This window comes from Macaca thibetana, chromosome 19 (genome assembly GCF_024542745.1).
Source record: "Macaca thibetana thibetana isolate TM-01 chromosome 19, ASM2454274v1, whole genome shotgun sequence".
Classification (NCBI taxonomy): Eukaryota; Metazoa; Chordata; class Mammalia; order Primates; family Cercopithecidae; genus Macaca; species Macaca thibetana.
In genome coordinates this window covers 34673859-34692148 of record NC_065596.1, presented here as the reverse complement: position 1 = coordinate 34692148, position 18290 = coordinate 34673859, and the positions used below count along the sequence as shown (strand labels likewise).

At 54.5% G+C, this 18290-nt stretch overlaps 3 protein-coding genes across 7 annotated transcripts in view; 1 reads left to right on the top strand and 2 right to left on the bottom strand.

The window, feature by feature from the left end:
* The window catches only part of RPS9 (ribosomal protein S9), a 55427-nt gene that overhangs the window by 15423 nt on the left and 21714 nt on the right, over positions 1-18290 (bottom strand). The window lies entirely within an intron of this gene.
* TSEN34 (tRNA splicing endonuclease subunit 34) overlaps positions 1-18290 on the bottom strand; it is a 35487-nt gene that overhangs the window by 4161 nt on the left and 13036 nt on the right. The window lies entirely within an intron of this gene.
* MBOAT7 (membrane bound O-acyltransferase domain containing 7) lies at positions 15-18223 on the top strand. Of its 5 annotated transcripts, XM_050771915.1 has the most exons (9): positions 16-359; positions 1190-1268; positions 1354-1483; positions 2392-2518; positions 6908-7067; positions 9402-9762; positions 11606-11782; positions 14749-14890; positions 17205-18223. In XM_050771915.1, exons 2-9 carry the CDS (start codon positions 1193-1195, stop codon positions 17394-17396), a joined length of 1365 nt encoding a protein of 454 aa, XP_050627872.1. In that variant the 5' UTR covers positions 16-359; positions 1190-1192; the 3' UTR covers positions 17397-18223. The 5 variants fall into 5 exon arrangements, with proteins under 5 accessions (XP_050627869.1, XP_050627872.1, XP_050627870.1 ...); XM_050771912.1 differs by lacking the exon at positions 14749-14890 and having other exon boundaries at positions 15-359; XM_050771913.1 differs by lacking the exons at positions 16-359; positions 14749-14890 and adding an exon at positions 373-518.

The window sequence follows — 18290 nt, the reverse complement described above, 5'->3', positions numbered from 1 at the left end:
CAGACCCCGCCTCCTTTCCGGATCCCCGTCTGTCTCCCTTCGGGTCCAAAGCTTTTGGCTCCTCCTTGTTCCGAGCCCGAAGCCCTGCCCCTTCACGTTCTCGGGGCTCGGAGCCCGGTGTGGACCTGGACTCGAGTCCCGTTGTCGACTCGCGCTCCGGTCGCCTGCTCTGGGGCTCCTTCCCTGCCCGCCCGGGACCCTGACCGTGGCCTCATCCCCGCCCCGATCCGCGCGGCCCAGCGGGCGCCCAGAAGGAGCAGGCGGCGCGGGGGCGCGCTGCGCGGGGGAGGCGTGGCCGGAGCCGCAGCGGCCCGCGGGCTGGGACTGCTCGGCCGCCTCCTGCCCGGCGAGCAGCTCAGGTGGGCCGGGGTGGCGGCGCCCAGTGGCAAGGCGAGGTTACACGGCTGCAGGGTCTCTGCAGGCTGGTGGGTGCGGGGCGGCCCCGGAGGCGCGTTAGAGCTCGGGGCTGGCGCAACCGCCTGTGGATCTGCCGGGGATTGGATCCGACCCACGCTGGGGTGCGCGGGACGGGTTGGGGCTGGGCCTGGGCCTGGGGAGGGAAGGGTGTCCGATCCCCGGGTTCTCCGTAGGAGAGGGGTCTGGAGCTCCGAAGGAGGTGAGGCTGGAGGCCCGGGCTCCTCTGAGTGCTCGCGAAGGACAAGGGCTGGGGGGTCCGGATATCTGGTTTCACAAGGGCTGGGGGATGGGGGATCCAAAGAGGGGGTCTGGGTTCCTGGATCCTCGCTGGAAGAGGGGTCTCGGAGGTCTAGATTCCTGGGCTGTCGAAGAGGAAGGGTCTGGGAGGGGTGCTGTTTCTGGGTTTTAAAAAGAGGGGCGTCTTCAAATCTGGGTCCCTAGTATGGGTGCAGGGAGTAACTTTGATTTCTGCCTTCGCAAAGGAGGCGCCTGGGTGCTGGGAGATCCCCACGCTTTCCTGGGTTCTCAAAGGAGAGGAGAGCTGGAGGCCTGTGCGCTCATAGGAGAGGGGCTGGGGGTGGATTCCTGTCTCCAAGGAGGAAGGGGCTGGAGTCCGGGTTCCTAGGTTCTCAAAGGAGAGGAGCTGAGTCTCGGACTCCATCATCCTCAAAAACTGGGGTCTAGAGGGCTGGGTTCCTGGATCCTGGAAGAGGGAGGAGGCAGGGGGCCTGGATTCCTGGGTTCTCACTGTGAATCTCTGCCCCTCCCCCAGACCATGTCGCCTGAAGAATGGACGTATCTAGTGGTTCTTCTTATCTCCATCCCCATCGGCTTCCTCTTTAAGAAAGCCGGTGAGTCAGGCTCCCTCCGCAGTGGAAAATAAAGGGGGGGACCCTCTGGAAGGTTCCAGGCTTATGCTGTCCCTTCCCCCTGCAGGTCCTGGGCTGAAGAGATGGGGGGCAGCTGCTGTGGGCCTGGGGCTCACCCTGTTCACCTGTGGCCCCCACACTTTGCATTCTCTGATCACCATCCTTGGGACCTGGGCCCTCATTCAGGCCCAGCCCTGGTGAGAATTTGGTGGAGGGAGGAGAGGGAGAGGAGGGCAGAGGAGGAAGCAACCTGTTTCCTCTTTGGGTCTTTTTTAGCTTCTGCCTCATCTCTGGCTGTCTGGCTGTCTCTTGTTGATCAGCTCCCTTCTCTGTTTCATGTTTTTTTTTTTTCTTTCTTTCTTTCTTTTTTGAGATGGAGTTTCGCTCTTATTGCCCAGGCTGGAGTTCAATGGTGCAATCTCAGCTCACTGCAACCTCCACCTCCCAGGTTCAAGCGATTCTCTTGCCCCAGCCTCTCGAGTAGCTGGGATTACAGGCATGCACCACCATGCCTGGCTAATTTTGTATTTTCAGTAGAGATGGGGTTTCTCCATGTTGGTCAGGCTGGTTTCGAACTCCTGACCTTGTGATCTGCCTGCCTCAGCCTCCCAAAGTGCTGGAATTACGGGCGTGAGCCACCACACCCAGCCTTTTCATCTGCTTTTCTTCCTCCCCCGCCTTCTGCATCTGGTCCCTGTGTGTTTGTCCCAGTCCGCTACATCCATGTCATGGAGAGAGGTGGATGGTGTGTCTGCTGGCCCTGCCACCGTTCATATTCATTCATATCCACCCCCCTCTTCTTGAGCCCTGGACCTTGGAAATAAAGAAAAAGTGGAGGAGTGCAGGGTCTTCACCTGAAGCTTCTCTGAATCTCGTTCTTCTCTGTTGCTGTGTGTTTCTGTGTGGCTGAGCCTCTTCTCCCCATTTCAATCATACTCATTCCGTCCCTACATCCACCCTCCAGTCCTCTCTCTCTGCCCTTCTGTGTTTCTGTCTCTGAATGAATGGGGAGATTTGGGGGAGGATTGGTGGCTGGACTCGGGGAGTGGGTGGCCAAGGCCGAGACTTCTGTGCCCAACACAACGCACCTCCTGCTTTTGCCCAGCTCCTGCCACGCCCTGGCTCTGGCCTGGACTTTCTCCTATCTCCTGTTCTTCCGAGCCCTCAGCCTGCTGGGCCTGCCCACTCCCACGCCCTTCACCAATGCCGTCCAGCTGCTACTGACACTGAAGGTCAGACTCGGGGCTTGCCACTCCCCTCCAGCCTCCCTGTGGGCCCCTTTACCTCCCCCTCCAGCCGCTCCAGGATTTTACCTCCTGCACACCCTGGGGGTGGGCCGCCACCACACTGCTGCCCTGGGCATGGGGTTCCCCATTCACATGCTCTTGGCAGGTCTTCACCTCCCAGCTCCTCCTGGGGTGAGGAAATAACCCATGTGGGGTAACAGTAGGTGCCATTGGGTGCTTGCTGTGAGCCAGAGGCCCAGCCGGGTGGTTTACCAACATGCTGTCCTTGAATCTCTGTAGCTAGCTATTCTGCAAAGGAGAAAAACCAGCTCTGGGGAAAAGGTACTTGTTGAAGGGCACAAAACTAGGGCATCCAGGTCTGGCTCCTAGTCACCTGGGAAGATGGGTGAAAACAGACTCCCAGGGCCCACCCCAGACCCACAGAGTCACAGTTTCCTACTGGAGGCTTATCTGTGAACACAGCGGTCATGCTAGGTAGGGAGCGGCCTCCACAGCCTTCAGCGTGCCCCGCGGGAGCTCAGCAGTGGCAGGAGTAGGTTGGATGAGAGAGGGGTTAGAGGAGGAGCATTTCAGGCCGTAGGGATGACGTGTGTGGAGGGGAGCAGGATGGGTTCACCTGCTGCACCAGCCACATCCGCTTTCTGGGAAGAGCAAAAGGGAATGGGCAGCAGGGCTGACACCATGCTAGGTCTGGCTGGCGACCGTGAGGACTTTGGACTTCCCACGGAGGACGGAGATCTGCTGGAAGAGGGGATCATTGGTTTGCTGCCAGAAGAGGCAATGTGACCAGTTTGTTTTTTTTTGAGACAGAGTCTTGCTCTGTCACCCAGGCTGGAGTGCAGTGGCCGGATCTCAGCTCACTGCAGCCTCCGCCTCCCGGGTTCACGCCATTCTCCTGCCTCAGCCTCCCGAGTAGCTGGGACTACAGGCGCCCGCCACCTCGCCCAGCTAGTTTTTTGTATTTTTTAGTAGAGACGGGGTTTCACCGTGTTAGCCAGGATGGTCTCGATCTCCTGACCTTGTGATCCGCCGGCCTCGGCCTCCCAAAGTGCTAGGATTACAGGCTTGAGCCACCGCGCCCGGCCGTGACCAGTTTTAAATGTTTAAAAATACTTGTTCTGGCCGGGCGCGGTGGCTCACGCCTGTAATCCCAGCACTTTGGGAGGCTGAGGCAGGCGGATCACCTGAGGTGGGGAGTTTGAGACCAGCCTGACCAAAATGGAGAAACCCTGTCTCTACTAAAAATACAAAAAATTAGCTGGGCGTGGTGGCGCACGCCTGTAATCCCAGCTACTCGGGAAGCTGAGGCAGGAGAATTGCTTGAACCCAGGAGGCAGAGGTTGTGGTGAGCTGAGATCGCGCCAGTGCACTCCAGCCTGGGTGACAAGAGTGAAACTCCGTCTCAAAAATAAATAAATAGAAATACTCGTTCTAGGCCAGGTGCGGTGGCTCACGCCTTTAATCACAACACTTTGGGAGGCTGATGCGGGTGGATTACCTGAGGTCAGGAGTTTGAGACCAGTCTGGCCAACATGGTAAAACTCCATCTCTACTAAAAATAAAAAAATGAGCCAGTGTGGTGGCTCACACCTGTAATCCCAGCTACTTGGTAGGTTGAGGCAGGAGAATTGCTTGAACCTGGAAGGTGGAGGTTGCAGTGAGCCAAGATCCCACCATCGCACTCCAGCCTGGGCCTCCCCGGGCGAGACTCCGTCTCAAAAAATAGAAATAAAAAAATACTCGTTCTGGATGCTGAGGGAGAATTGAAGTGGAACAGGGCAAGATGGAATGGACTCGGATAAAGGGATCCTCCTTTATCCTATATAAAGAGATCCAAATAAAAAGGATCCCTTTATCCAAGTCCAGGTGACAGACTGTGGTGCCTTGATACAGGCTGTCGGCTGTGGGTAGGTCTGAGCTGCAGCCGGAAATGCGCATTTAGGATGATTGAAGGAGTGGCCACCGTGTGGGCAGGATGTAGAAGAGCGAAAAGGGGTGGTGCCGGCTGGGCTCACGCCTGTAATCCCAGCACTTTGGGAGGCCGAGGTGGGTGGATCACGAGGTCGGGAGATCGAGACCATCCTGGCTAACACGGTGAAACCCCGTCTCTAGTAAAAATACAAAAAATTAGCCGGGCGTGGTGGCAGGTGCCTGTAGTCCCAGCTACTGGGGAGGCTGAGGCAGCAGAATGGGTGAACCCGGGAGGCGGAGCTTGCAGTGAGCTGAGATAGTGCCACTACGCTCCATCCTGGGTGACAGAGCAAGACTGCCTCAAAAAAAAAAAAAAGGGGTGGTGCCTGAACCCCAGACCAGCAGCAGGAGCCGTTCCCAACTCATGGCCCAGGGGAAGTGGCTCAGGTTGTGGTACCTTGATGGAAAAAGGGTTGTGTAGGCCTGGTGCAGTGACTCATACTTGTATAATCCCAGCGCTTTGGGAGGTCATAGCGGGAGGATTGCTGGAGGCCAGGAGTTTAAGACCAGCCTGGGCAATATAGTGAGACTCTGTCTCTACAAAAAAAAATAAATTTTTTTTTTAAGACAGAATCTCGCTCTGTCACCCAGGCTGGAGTGCAGTGGTGTGATGTCACTGCAACCTCTGCCTCCCAGGTTCCAGCGATTCTCCCACCCCAGCCTCTTGAGTAGCTGGGACTATAGGCGCCCACCACCACACCTGGCTAATTTTTATATTTTTAGTAGAGACAGGGTTTCACCATCTTGGCCGGGCTGGTCTCAAACCCCTGACATCAAGTGATCTGCCCACCTAGGCCAACCAAAAGTCCTGGGATTACAGGCATGAACCATCACATCACGCCAGGCCCTATATATATATATATATATTTTTTTTTTTTTTTGAGACGGAGTTTCGCTCTTGTTGCCCAGGCTGGGTGTAATAGCACGATCTTGGCTCACCACAACCTCCGCCTCCTGGGTTCAAGCAATTCTGCCCCGGCTTCCCGAGTAGCTGGAATTACAGGCATGTACCACCATGCCCGGCTAATTTTTTGTATTTTTAGTAGAGACGGGGTTTCTCCTTGTTGGTCAGGCTGGTCTCAAACTCCTGACCTCAGGTGATCCGCCCACCTCAGCCTCCCAAAGTGCTGGGATTACAGGCGCGAGCCACCACACCCGGCCAACATTATTTTTTTTTTTTTTTTTTTTTTTTTTTTGAGACGTAGTCTTGCTCTGTAGCCCGGGCTGGAGTGCAGTGGCCAGATCTCAGCTCACTGCAAGCTCCGCCTCCCGGGTTTACGCCATTCTCCTGCCTCAGCCTCCGGAGTAGCTGGGACTACAGGCGCCCGCCACCTCGCCCGGCTAGTTTTTTGTATTTTTAGTAGAGACGGGGTTTCACCGTGTTAGCCAGGATGGTCTCGATCTCCTGACCTCGTGATCCGCCCACCTCAGCCTCCCAAAGTGCTGGGATTACAGGCTTGAGCCACCGCGCCCGCCCCATTATTTTTTTTTAAAGGGTGAGTAGAGCCACCCACCTTGAAACGATCTGTCAAGGGTGATGGCCAGCCCAAGGCCATCTCACAAGGGAATAAAAGCCCTGCCCTCCCTCTCCTGACTTTGTCCGACTCCAGCCAGGGATTTCTATGGACAACCCAGCCACAAGCTGGAAGAATGAGATCTATTGATATAGGGTGGACCTTGGGACTGGTGGGAAAGGGTGGAGAGTACAACATATTCAGCTCAGTAGTGGAGATGAAAAGAGGCAACAGAGTCAAACTTAAGGGATTTCAAGGCAGGCCGATTACTTGAGGCCAGAAGTTCAAGACCAGCCTGGCCAGCTGAGGCATGAGAATTGCTTGAGTCCCCAGGAGGCAGAGGTTGCAGTGAGCCGACTATGCCACTCTACTCCAGCCTGGGTGACAGAGCAAAACTTGTCTCAAAAAAAAAAAAAAAAAGAGATCGGATTTGGGGAGTGAGGGAGGTTTTGGGTTTGAACAATTTGGTGGCCTATTGTTTCAGGGGAGACACTAGAAGAGGATCTACTTTGTGGGGCGGGTAACATCGTCTTCCGTTTCCAGTGCATTTTGGGGTGCCTGGAGACATCCGAGTCTAAATGCCAATAAGCCACTTGATGGATAGGTCTGGGGCTGGGGTAGCGTTTGAGCATCATCAGTGTGTGGATAGTATCGAAACCTCTGTGACTGCCTGAGAGCAGGTAAGGACAGAACAGGGAAGGCGGGGAGGAGGGCCTGGGACTGAGCCCTGGGGAGCACTGCCCAGCTAGAGGCGTTACACACAACCTAGATACGCAGAGCTGCGAGCATGCAGCACCCCTTGGCTGCAGAGGGCAGCAGCACAAGGGAGATGGGTGTGGGGAAGGGCCCAAAGTCTGACCTGGCCCCTTGCCCACCCCCTTCCGCCCAGCTGGTGAGCCTGGCCAGTGAAGTCCAGGACCTGCACCTGGCCCAGAGGAAGGAAATGGCCTCGGGTTTCAGCAAGGGGCCCACCCTGGGGCTGCTGCCCGACGTGCCCTCCTTGATGGAGACGCTCAGCTACAGTTACTGCTACGTGGGAATCATGACAGGTGAGTGGGCCTGCCCGGCAGCTCTGTCTCTCCGCCGCCCTGAGTGCCTGTTCTATGTTCCCGCCCTGCCCGGGGCAACCTCCATCCTAGCATCTGCTGCTGTGAGGGTGAGCATGTGTCTGGGTCTACGTCTCACGCCTCCGCTGGACCAGAGCTGCTTTGGGGTAGAAGCTGGCTGTTCTCAGCCTAAGTGATTCCTTGCTCTTCTCTTCTCCTGTAGCTTATGGGGAGCACAGAGAAGAGAGAAAGGAGGTAAAGATCTATGTCAACCTGATGTTTTTGCTGCCCAGATAACAAATATTCACAGCTTAGGGTCCACTTTCAGTTTAAGGAAATATTTTTCATCTGGGCGTGGGGACTGACGCCTATAATCTCAGCACTGTGGGAGGCTGAGGCCAGAGGATGGCTTGAGGCCAAGAGTTCAAGATCCACTTGGCCAATGTAGCAAGATCCCGTCTCTTTAATTTAAACCTTTATTTTAAAAAAATAAATAAATATAAAATTAAAAGGGCCGGGCGCAGTGACTCACGCCTGTAATCCCAGCACTTTGGGAGGCCGAGACGGGCAGATCTCCTAAGGTCAGGAGTTTGAGACCAGCCTGTCCAACATGGTGAAACCCCATCTCTACTAAAAATACAGAAATTAGCCGGGCATGGTGGTGTGCGCCTGTAATCCCAGCTACTTGGGAGGCTGAGACAGGAGAATCGCTTGAACCCAGGAGGCAGAGGTTGCAGTGAGCCGAGATTGCACCACTGCACTCCAGCCTGGGCAAAAGAGCAAGATTCCGTCTCAAAAAATATATATGTATGTTGGCCAGGCGCGGTGGTCTGTAATCCCAGCACTTTGGGAGGCCGAGGCAGGTGGATTACAAGGTCAGGAGATCGAGACCATCCTGGCTAACACAGTGAAACCCCGTCTTTACTAAAAATACAAAAAATTAGCTGGGTGTGGTAGCGGGCACCTGTAGTCCCAGCTACCCGGGAGGCTGAGGCAGGAGAATGGTGTGAACCTGGGAGGCAGAGCTTGTAGTGAGCCAAGATTACGCCACTGCACTCTAGCCTGGACGACAGAGCGAGACTGCATCTCAAAAAAGTGTATATATATGTATACATATTTATATATATAATATGTGTGTGTGTGCGTGTGTATATATATGTGTATATATATGTATATATATGTGAAATTTTAAAAAATTTTTCATTAATGTTTACCTCATCAAAGTTTTTTTTCCAATAACAGCTCTAGGGAACTCTAATTCACATAGTCATCCACTTAAAACATACAACTCTTGGCTTCTTTGATTTCCTGAAAAAAAAAAAAAGAAAAGAAAAGAAAAACCAACATACAACTCCCTGATTTTTAGTATATCCACGGAGTTGTGCAAACATGACCACTGTGTAGTGTATTTTCAGAACAATTTCATACCCTGCAAAGAAACCCCATATCCGTCATCCCCCAAACCTCCATCCATCCCTGGAAACCAGTAATTGACTTTCTATCTGTAAAGATTTGCCTGTTCCGGACATTGTACTTACACATGGAATCACACAATATGTGGTCTTATTTATTTATTTTAATTTTTTTTTTTTTTTTTTTTTTTAACTTTCCATGCTACATTGACCTAAACATATGGTCTTTTGTGAACATACAAAAATTTTAACCCTGGTCCCTTCTGTGAATCACACTGCTTCCTCCCTAGGCCAGATCACCATCATGTAGCTAAAGTTCCACAACTATCTCCTAGTTTCTTTCCTTCCTCCCTTCCTCCCTCCTTCCCTCCCTGCTTCCCTCCCTCCTTCCCTCCTTCCCTCCTTCCCTCCTTCCCTCCTTCCCTCCTTCCCTCCTTCCCTGGCTGGAACGCAGTAGCACAGTCACTGCTCGCTGCAGCCTGGGCTCAAACGATCCTCCCGCCTCAGCCCCCCCAGTAGCTGGGATTGCAGGTGCCCTCCACCACACCTGGCTAATTTTTATTTTTTGTAGTGATGGGGTCTTGCCGTTTTGCCCAGACTGGTCTCGAACTCTTGGGCTCAAGCAGTCCTCCCAGCTAAGCCTCCCAAAGTGCTGGGATTCCAGGTGTGAGCCACCGCGCCAGCCCCTCTTTCTAATTTTCTATCACTGTCTCTGTCTCTCTGAGTTTCTTGTTCCCCTGTCTCTCGTTCCTTATCCCCATCTCTCTGGGTCTCTGTCCCTACCCTTGGGGTCTCCCCGGCGCCCAGTCTCTGCCCCTCTCTCTCCCTCTTCCCACCTTCCCTCCAAGCTCCCTCTCCTCCTCCTGCAGACTGGAGCTCTGCCCAGCTGCCTGTCTGACGGCGGCCCTCCCTCCCCGCCCCACAGGCCCGTTCTTCCGCTACCGCACCTACCTGGACTGGCTGGAGCAGCCCTTCCCGGGGGCCGTGCCCAGCCTGCGGCCCCTGCTGCGCCGCGCCTGGCCGGCCCCGCTCTTCGGCCTGCTGTTCCTGCTCTCCTCCCACCTCTTCCCGCTGGAGGCCGTGCGCGAGGACGCCTTCTACGCCCGCCCGCTGCCCGCCCGCCTCTTCTACATGATCCCCGTCTTCTTCGCCTTCCGCATGCGCTTCTACGTGGCCTGGATTGCCGCCGAGTGCGGCTGCATTGCCGCCGGCTTCGGGGCCTACCCCGTGGCCGCCAAAGCCCGGGCCGGGGGCGGCCCCACCCTCCAATGCCCACCCCCCAGCAGGTCAGGCGGCGCGAGGGAGGCTTCCCAAGACCCAGCAGCCCCCACCTCCAAGGGCTGGCTCTGCCCCTAGCAGGGAGGAGAGCGGGGAGCAAGGGGCTAGGGCCACCATCTTTTTGTTAGCAGAGTGTCGCCCCCTTGGCAACCACGGCCTGCCAGCCCCTGTCGGTAGGGAAAAGACCCCTGGTACTGACAGATGCCCCTTGTTGCTAGCGCTTGTCACCCCGCAGTATGGTGAACTGCCCCCTGTCGCTAGGAAAAGGTGGTAACTTAGCAACCCTGTGCCACCCCTCTGTTGCCACGGAAGTGTCACCCCCCAGAACCAGGTTGTTCCTGCTTGCTGGGGATGCCATCCTTTGGTAGTGGTGGGTCACCCTCTGTTGCTAGGGAAACGGTTCCCTAGCAACGGAACACTGCTATTTGCTAGGGAAGCAGGATCCCTAGCCACAGTAGTTCACCTCCTTTTTGCCAGGAGTTTTGCTCTGTTGCTGCAGATATGGCTCCCCCTGCACTGCGCCTTTGTTGCTAGGAGCTAGCACTGCTCCATCCCATGTGGGATATCCTCACATGGCAGCCCTCAGCTGCCCTCTGTTTGCAAGGAAATAGCAATTTCCAATCCCTGACCAGTGCTGTTCCCCAGCAGAGGGCATGCCATTCCTACCAACTACGGTTACACTGTTGCTAAGGAAGCCAAACCTCCCCCTGGTAACTATGGGTTGACCCTTGTTGCCAGAGAGGCTCCACCCCCCACCCACCAGCACCGGTATTGCTAGGCAAGTAGCACGGCCGTAGCTGTGGACTCTCTTGTGGCTAAGGAAGCATTGCCCCCGTGTTGCTAGGGAAATGGCACCCCCAGCAACCAGGAGTAGACTGCTCTTGCGTTCCTCGCAGCTGCAGTCAGCCTTCCCCCAGGGGCTTGGACTGCAGCTGGGGGAACAGCCCGTCGATGTAAATGATGAACTACTCCCTGCTAGGGTTGTCCCCTAGTCGTCACCAACTGCCATTCTGTTGTGGGGGTAGTGACACCCCCACGTGAATTTATTACCACTGCCCTAATAACCATGCTCTGATCTCCAGCTGCTAGAGAGACGATGTCCCCCCAGTGAATCCAAGCAGGAATTGAAGGTTTTTCTAAATCTGCTGGGTCCCCACCCCTAAAGGATGGCTCCCCTCCCATCATCAGAGGCCACCAAGGCTTCATATGGGCCAACGTTTCCCACTGCTGGGGCTGTCGGCATGAGTGACGAGGGAACCACTGTATTGTTAGAAGTGACACTTCTCCAACAATCACTGCGACCAGGAAAAAGTCCCTTTCTAAAAGCCTTTCTAAACATCCTAGGCCTTGTTGCTAAGGAATGCCTTTTCCTTAGCAACAAAGATCATGGGGACCTCACTGGTGCCTGAAACATCTCCCTAGCAACCATGAAGCACCTTGTTATGAGGGATGATAATCACAACTTCCCTAGCAACTGCAGTGTCCGACGATTTAGAAGGGACCATCCTTGGAGGCTTCTCTGAACATACTGAGCTTGGTTGCTTAAAGGACTCATAGCTTAGCAACCATAGCCCTTCAAGGCTTTTCATGGCTGTGGCAGGCCCCATTAGGTACCAAAAGAAGCAGCAGCCCATTGTCAGTGAACTGTACCACCCGGCCCAACCATCGTCCTCCCCTACAGGCACCCTCTGGGCCCCCCTCCCTTGTTGCCCTAGCAAGTCTGACAGCCAGAAGGCCATTGCCTGGCCAGGATCCCTTCCTTAGCATCCGGGGCTGGGACACTAGCAGGCGTCGGGAGGGGGCCTGGCTGAGCTGCATGTCTGTCCCCCACCCTCATCCTCCACCCCCCAGTCCGGAGAAGGCGGCTTCCCTGGAGTATGACTATGAGACCATCCGCAACATCGACTGCTACGGCACAGATTTCTGCGTGCGGGTGCGCGATGGCATGCGGTACTGGAACATGACGGTGCAGTGGTGGCTGGCGCAGTATATCTACAAGAGCGCACCTGCCCGTTCCTATGTCCTGCGGTGAGTGAGTCCCACCAGCCTCAGGTGACACTGCAGAACTACATCACCCAGCAAGCCCCAGGGTAGCCTGCAGCTTCCCTGGCTGGGCTCCTGCCCCGGAGGCTCATGGGAGTTGTAGTTTGTTTAGCCTGGTTTTGCCCTGCCTCTGATTAGTGGCAGCATGCTGGTGTAAAACCATTCCCCCTCTCTGGGCCTCAGTTTCTACTTCTGTAAAGTCAGCCTCACTTGACAGAAGCAATGTACTGAGTCCTGTGGACTCAACAGCCAGCCTTCCTGGAATCTTGGCCATCCAGGTTATGGAGAAACCTTGAGGAGTTAGTTGACCTCTTAGTTGCCTCAAGTGTTAAATGGAGTGAATGCTATTTATTACTGGTGTCATAGGTAGATAGAAGGACTAAATGCGATAAAATGTGAAATGTATTTAATGTGAGGCCTGACAGGTAAGTGCATGCTACGTATTCGTTTTTATTGTTTTTCATTCTTCCAGTATTTCTTGAGTGGAGACTCTGTGCTTAATATTGTTATCTGTGCAGCCTTTAGAAGCAGAAACTCAGGCCAGGCACGGCAGCTCACGCCTGGAATCCCAGCACTTTGGGAGGCCCAAGTGGGTGGATCATGAGGTCAGGAGTTCAAGACCAGCCTAACCAGCATGGTGAAACCCTGTCTCTACTAAAAATGCAAAAATTAGCCAGACGTGTGGTGCGCACCTGTAATCCCAGCTACTTGTGAGGCTGAGGCAGGAGAATCGCCTGAACCCAGGAGGCGGAGGTTGCAGTGACCTGAGATCATGCCACTGCACTCCACCCTGAGCGACAGAACGAGACTTTGTCTCAAAAGAAAAAGGCCGGGCGTGGTGGCTCACGCCTGTAATCCCAACACTTTGGGAAGCCGAGGCAGGCGGATCACGAGGTCAGGAGATTGAGACCATCCTTGTTAACATGGTGCAACCACATCTCTACTAAAAATACAAAAAATTACCTGGGCGTGGTGGTGCGCACCTGTAGTCCCAGCTACTCGGGAGGCTGAGGCAGGAGAATGGCTTGAACCCGGGAGGTGGAGGTTGCAGGGAGCCGGCATCTCGCCACTGCACTCCAGCCTAGGCAACAGAGCGAGACTCCGTCTCAAAAAAAAAAAAAAAAGAAGTAGAAACTCATAGCCAGGCGCGGTGGCTCACACCTGTAATCCCAGCAATTTGGGAGGCCCAGGCAGGTGGATCACTTTGAGGTCAGGGCAATATGGTGAAGACCAGCCTGGGCAATATGGAGAAACCCCTTCTCTACTAAAAATACAGAAAATTAGCTGGGCATGGTGGCAGGCGCCTGTAATCCCAGCTACTCAGGAGGCTGAGGCAAGAGAATCACTTGAACCCAAGAGGCGGAGGTTGCAGTGAGCCGAGGTCACCTGGGCAACAGAGCGAAACTTCGTCTCAAAATAAAATAAAGAGGCCGGGCGCGGTGGCTCACGTCTGTAATCCCAGCACTTTGGGAGGCCGAGGTGGGCGGATCACAAGGTCAGGAGATCGAGACCATCCTGGCTAACATGGTGAAACCCCGTCTCTACTAAAAATACAAAAAATTAGCCAGGCGAGGTGGCGGGCGCCTGTAGTCCCAGCTGCTCGGGAGGCTGAGGCAGGAGAACAGCATGAACCCGGGAGGCAGAGCTTGCAGTGAGCTGAGATCGCGCCACTACACTCCAGCCTGGGCAACAGAAAAGACTCTATCTCAAAAAAATAAAAAAGTAAAAAAGCAAAAATTAATCAATCAATTAAATTAAATTAAAGGCGGAAGGGGAAGACCCAGCAGGAGTAAGTTTTGGGAGTAAGAAGCATGAGGACACAGGGCTTGGGTTTTAGTCTGATTGACTTTGAGGTGACTATTAGATTTCCAGCTGAGGTTATTGGATATATGATTATGTGATTCTGACGCTTAAGGGAAAAGTCGCTCTTGAAAGGGGACGCTTGAGTGGCATTAGGTGTAAATTATACCTTTAAAAATTTTTATTATTATTTATTGTTATTATTATTTTGATGCTTGGTCACCCAGGGTGAAGTGCAGTGGTGTGATCTCAGCTCACTGCAACCTCCATTTCCTGGGTTCAAGTGATTCTCATGCCAAGAGTAGATGCAGGGTTTCGCCATGTTGGCCAGGCTAGTCTCGAACTCTTGGCCTCAAGTGATCCGCCTGCCTCGGCCTCCCAAAGTGCTGGGATTACAGGCGTGAATCACCATGCCTGGCCAAAATTTTTTAATTAATTTTTTTTTTTTTTACTTTTTAAAAAATACAGAGAGATGAGGTCTCGCTGTGTTGACCAGGCTGTTCTCAAACTCCTGGCCCCAAGCAGTCCTCCCATCTCAGCCTGCCAAAGTGCCGGGATTACAAGCATGAGCCACTGCATCTGGCCAGGTATACAGGTGATACTTAAAGCTCTGGGGCTGAGGCCAGGTCAAAGCCCAGAGCACCCCAGTGTTTACACAAGTGCTTCTCAACTGGGGGCAGTTGTGCTGCTGCTGCACCCCCAGGAGACACGTGGAAATCCCTGGAGACATTTTGTTTTAACTGGAAGGTGCTAGTGGGATGTAGTGGGTGGAGGCCAGGGATGCTCCTAAACACCTTAAAATGCACAGGATTCATCCTTTTTGTTTATTTTACAGCTGAAGTGAAGTGGCATGATCTCGGCTCACTGCAACCTCCCCCTCCCGGGTTCAAGCGATCCTCCTGCCTCAGCCCCCCTAGTACCTGGGATTACAGGCACATGCTACCATGCCAGGCTAATCTTTGTATTTTTAGTAGAGATGGGGTTTTGCCATGTTGGCCAGGCTGGTCTTGAACTCCTGACCTCGGGTGATCCACCTGCCTCGGCCTCCCAAAGCGCTGGGATTACAGGTGTGAGCCACCACACCAGCCAGAGGTTTTTTTTTTTTTTTTTTTTTTTTTTTTTTAATCATCCGGTTACTTTTGTGCTTCTAGCACTCAGATGTGTCTGAGGGACAAGCCAGTGACCACGACAGGGAAGACCTCCCTCAGGTCACCATCTGGGCAAAGCTCACTGATAGATACACAGATGGACAGTGAGATGGACAGCGATTTCTCTGTCGTTGATAAAGATGGGGTGAGAGCCTGACTCTGTAGGTCTTCGAGGGTTAGGGAATTAAATTTACGGGTGTATGAGGAGAGGGGACCAAGACTCTGGGTCCCAAAAGAGGAGGCGACCGAGGCTGGAGATTCCCGAGTCTTCAGGAGGCGGGAATTATATTCTTGAATCCCTGAAGGAAGAAGAGGCTGGGACTCTGGGTCCTGAGGGAAAGGATGGGAGGGATTCTGGGTGGGAGGGGATGAACTGGGCCCTAAAAAGAAAGGAGTAGAGACTCCTGGGGCCCTGAGGGAGGAAGGGGGACAGGCTTCCGAAATCCTGAGTTCCTGAAGGAAGAGGGGACCTGGGCTGTATAGAGGAATGGGAGGCTGGGGGCTCCTGGTTTCTTTTTTTGTTGTTGTTGAGGCAGAGTTTCACTCTTGTTGCCCAGGCTGGTGTGCAGTGGCACAATCTCAGTTCACTGCAACCTCTGCCTCCCGGGTTCAAGTGATTCTCCTCTGCCTTAGGCTCCCAAGTAGCAGAGATTACAGGCGCCTGCCACCACGTCAGGCTAATTTTTGTATTCTTAGTAGAGACAGGGTTTCACCATGTTGGCCAGGCTGGTCTCAAATCGAACTCCTGCCCTTTTTTTTTTTAAGACTGAGTCTCACTCTGTCGCCCAGGTTGGAGTGCAGTGGTGCGACCTCCGCTCACTGCAACCTCCACCTCCCAGTTTCAAGTGATTCTCCTGCCTCAGCCTCCTGAGTAGCTGGGATTACAGGCACACATTACCACGCCCAGCTAATTTTTTGTATTTTTAGTAGAGATGGGGTTTCATTGTGTTAGCCAGGATAGTCTCGATCTCCTGACATCATGATCCGCCCACCTCGGCCTCCCAGATAGCTGGGATTACAGGTGTGAGCCACAGCGCCTGGCCCTTTTTTCTTTTTTTTAATAGAGATGGAGTTTCACTATGTTGCCCAGGCTGGTCTTGAACTCCTGGCGTCAAGCAGCCCTCCCACCTCAGCCTCCCAAAGTGCCGCGATTACAGGCGCCAGCCGTTGCCCCAGCCTCCACACTCTTGAAGAACCAGAAAACCAGTGGTCTTCCCTTCTCAAGAAAACAGGACTTGGCCAGGTGCAATGTAATTCCAGTATTTTGGGAGGCCAAGGTGAGAGGATCACTTAAGCTCAGGAGTTCGAGACCAGCCTGGGCAACACAGCAAGACGCCATCTCTACAAAGAAAAAAAAGAGGCCGGGTGCAATGGCTCACGCCTGTAATCTCACACTTTGGGAGGCCGAGGCAGATGGATCACAAGGTCAGGAGATCAAGACCATCTCGGCCAATGTGGTGAAACCCCATCTCTACTAAAAATACAAAAATGGCTGGGCACGGTGGCTCACGCCTGTAATTCCCGCACTTTGGGAGGCCGAGGCAGGCGGATCACAAGGTCAAGAGATCGAGACCATCCTGGCCAACATGGTGAAACCCCGTCTTTACCAAAAATACAAAAATTAGCCAGGCGTGGTGGCACACACCCGTAGTCCCCGCTGCTCGGGAGGCTGAGGCAGGAGAATCACTTGAACCCAGGAGGTGGAGGTTGCAGTGAGCCGAGATTGCGCCACTGCACTCCAGCCTGGGTGACACAGCGAGACTCCGTCTGAACAACAACAAAAAAATACAAAAATTAGCTGGGTTTGGTGGCACTTGCCTGTAATCCCAGCTACTTGGGAGGCTGAGGCATGAGAATCACTTGAACCTGGGAGGCGGAGCTTGCAGTGAGCTGAGATCCGGCCACTGCACTCCAGCACGGGTGACAGAGCGAGACTCTGTCTCAAAAAAAAACAAACAAAAAAAAACCCATTGGGCTGAAGAATTAGACTTGTTGGTCCTGGGAGAGGAAGGGCAGTGGAACATAAAATGTTAAATCTTTAAAGGAGGAGAGGGTCTTCATAGGACTGTGAGTGTGTATGGGAGGCTGGATCCCTGAAGGAGACCTATCGCCTCCTCCGCTTTCTGGAGCTAGGGGCATGGTTCTGAGCAGGGAGGGCCTGGGGCCTGGTCTCCTGGATCTGAGGGAGGAGGGAGGTGGGGTCTGGACTCCTGGGTCTGAGGGAGGAGGGGCTGGGGGCCTGGACTCCTGGGTCTGAGGGAGGAGGGGCTGGGGGCCTGGACTCCTGGTCTGAGGGAGGAGGGGCTGGGGGCCTGGACTCCTGGTCTGAGGGAGGAGGGGCTGGGCCTGCACTCCTGGGTCTGAGGGAGGAGGGGCTGGAGCCCGGGACTCCTGGATCTGGGGTCAGTGGGCACTGGGGACCTGGACTCGCAGGTCCTGACTCCCAGCCTCCTCCTCAGGAGCGCCTGGACCATGCTGCTGAGCGCCTACTGGCACGGCCTCCACCCGGGCTACTACCTGAGCTTCCTGACCATCCCTCTGTGCCTGGCTGCCGAGGGCCGGCTGGAGTCAGCCCTGCGGGGGCGGCTGAGCCCAGGGGGCCAGAAGGCCTGGGACTGGGTGCACTGGTTCCTGAAGATGCGCGCCTATGACTACATGTGCATGGGCTTCGTGCTGCTCTCCTTGGCCGACACGCTTCGGTACTGGGCCTCCATCTACTTCTGTATCCACTTCCTGGCCCTGGCAGCCCTGGGGCTGGGGCTGGCTTTGGGTGGGGGCAGCCCCAGCCGGCGGAAGGCAGCATCCCAGCCCACCAGCCTTGCCCCGGAGAAGCTCCGGGAGGAGTAAGCTCCGTGACGCTCCCTCTGCCAGCTGGTCCCGGGAATTCTGTGAACCAGGCCGCTGTCTCCTCCCCAGAAAGAGTCCTTACCTTGGAGAGGGTCCTGGAGAGAATTTCCTTTTCCCCAGCTAAATACTCTGCCTGCAACTGAAGCAGACCTGGGGGTGTCCTCCCTGCCCTCCGCCCAGGGACCACCTCCACTCCTACAAAATCAAAGTTTTGTCCGGACAAGAGTCTCGTGGGCCCCTGCTCCAGCTTCTGGGTATCCAGAGAGCGCTGCACTTCCCCAAAACGGAAGGAGCCCCTGGGCAGTGGGTTTTGGACAAATTCCCTTTCTTTGCATCCACAATGTGGGGTCAGAGCTTGGGGGCAGGTCCTGGGAATGGGAAGCTTCTTCCTTGTGTCTTTCGCTCCACTTTTAGCTCATGGCACCGATATTGCAGACTTGGAAGGAAGCATAAGTTTCCCATTTCACAAAGGGGAAACTGAGGTGCAGATGCGCGGGCCTGGGGACGGCCGTCCCATGGCTTCCATCTGAGCCACCTCGGGGCCCCAACGCTCCTGGCACCCTCTTCTCATCCCTTGGCCTATGACAAGTCACCACGTGTAAATCTTTCCCAATAAAGTGTTGCACAAAGGCATTGTGTCTGTGCAGGTATCTGGGTGATAAACGGCAGGAAGGACTTAGGCCACGAAGTCCGGGGTG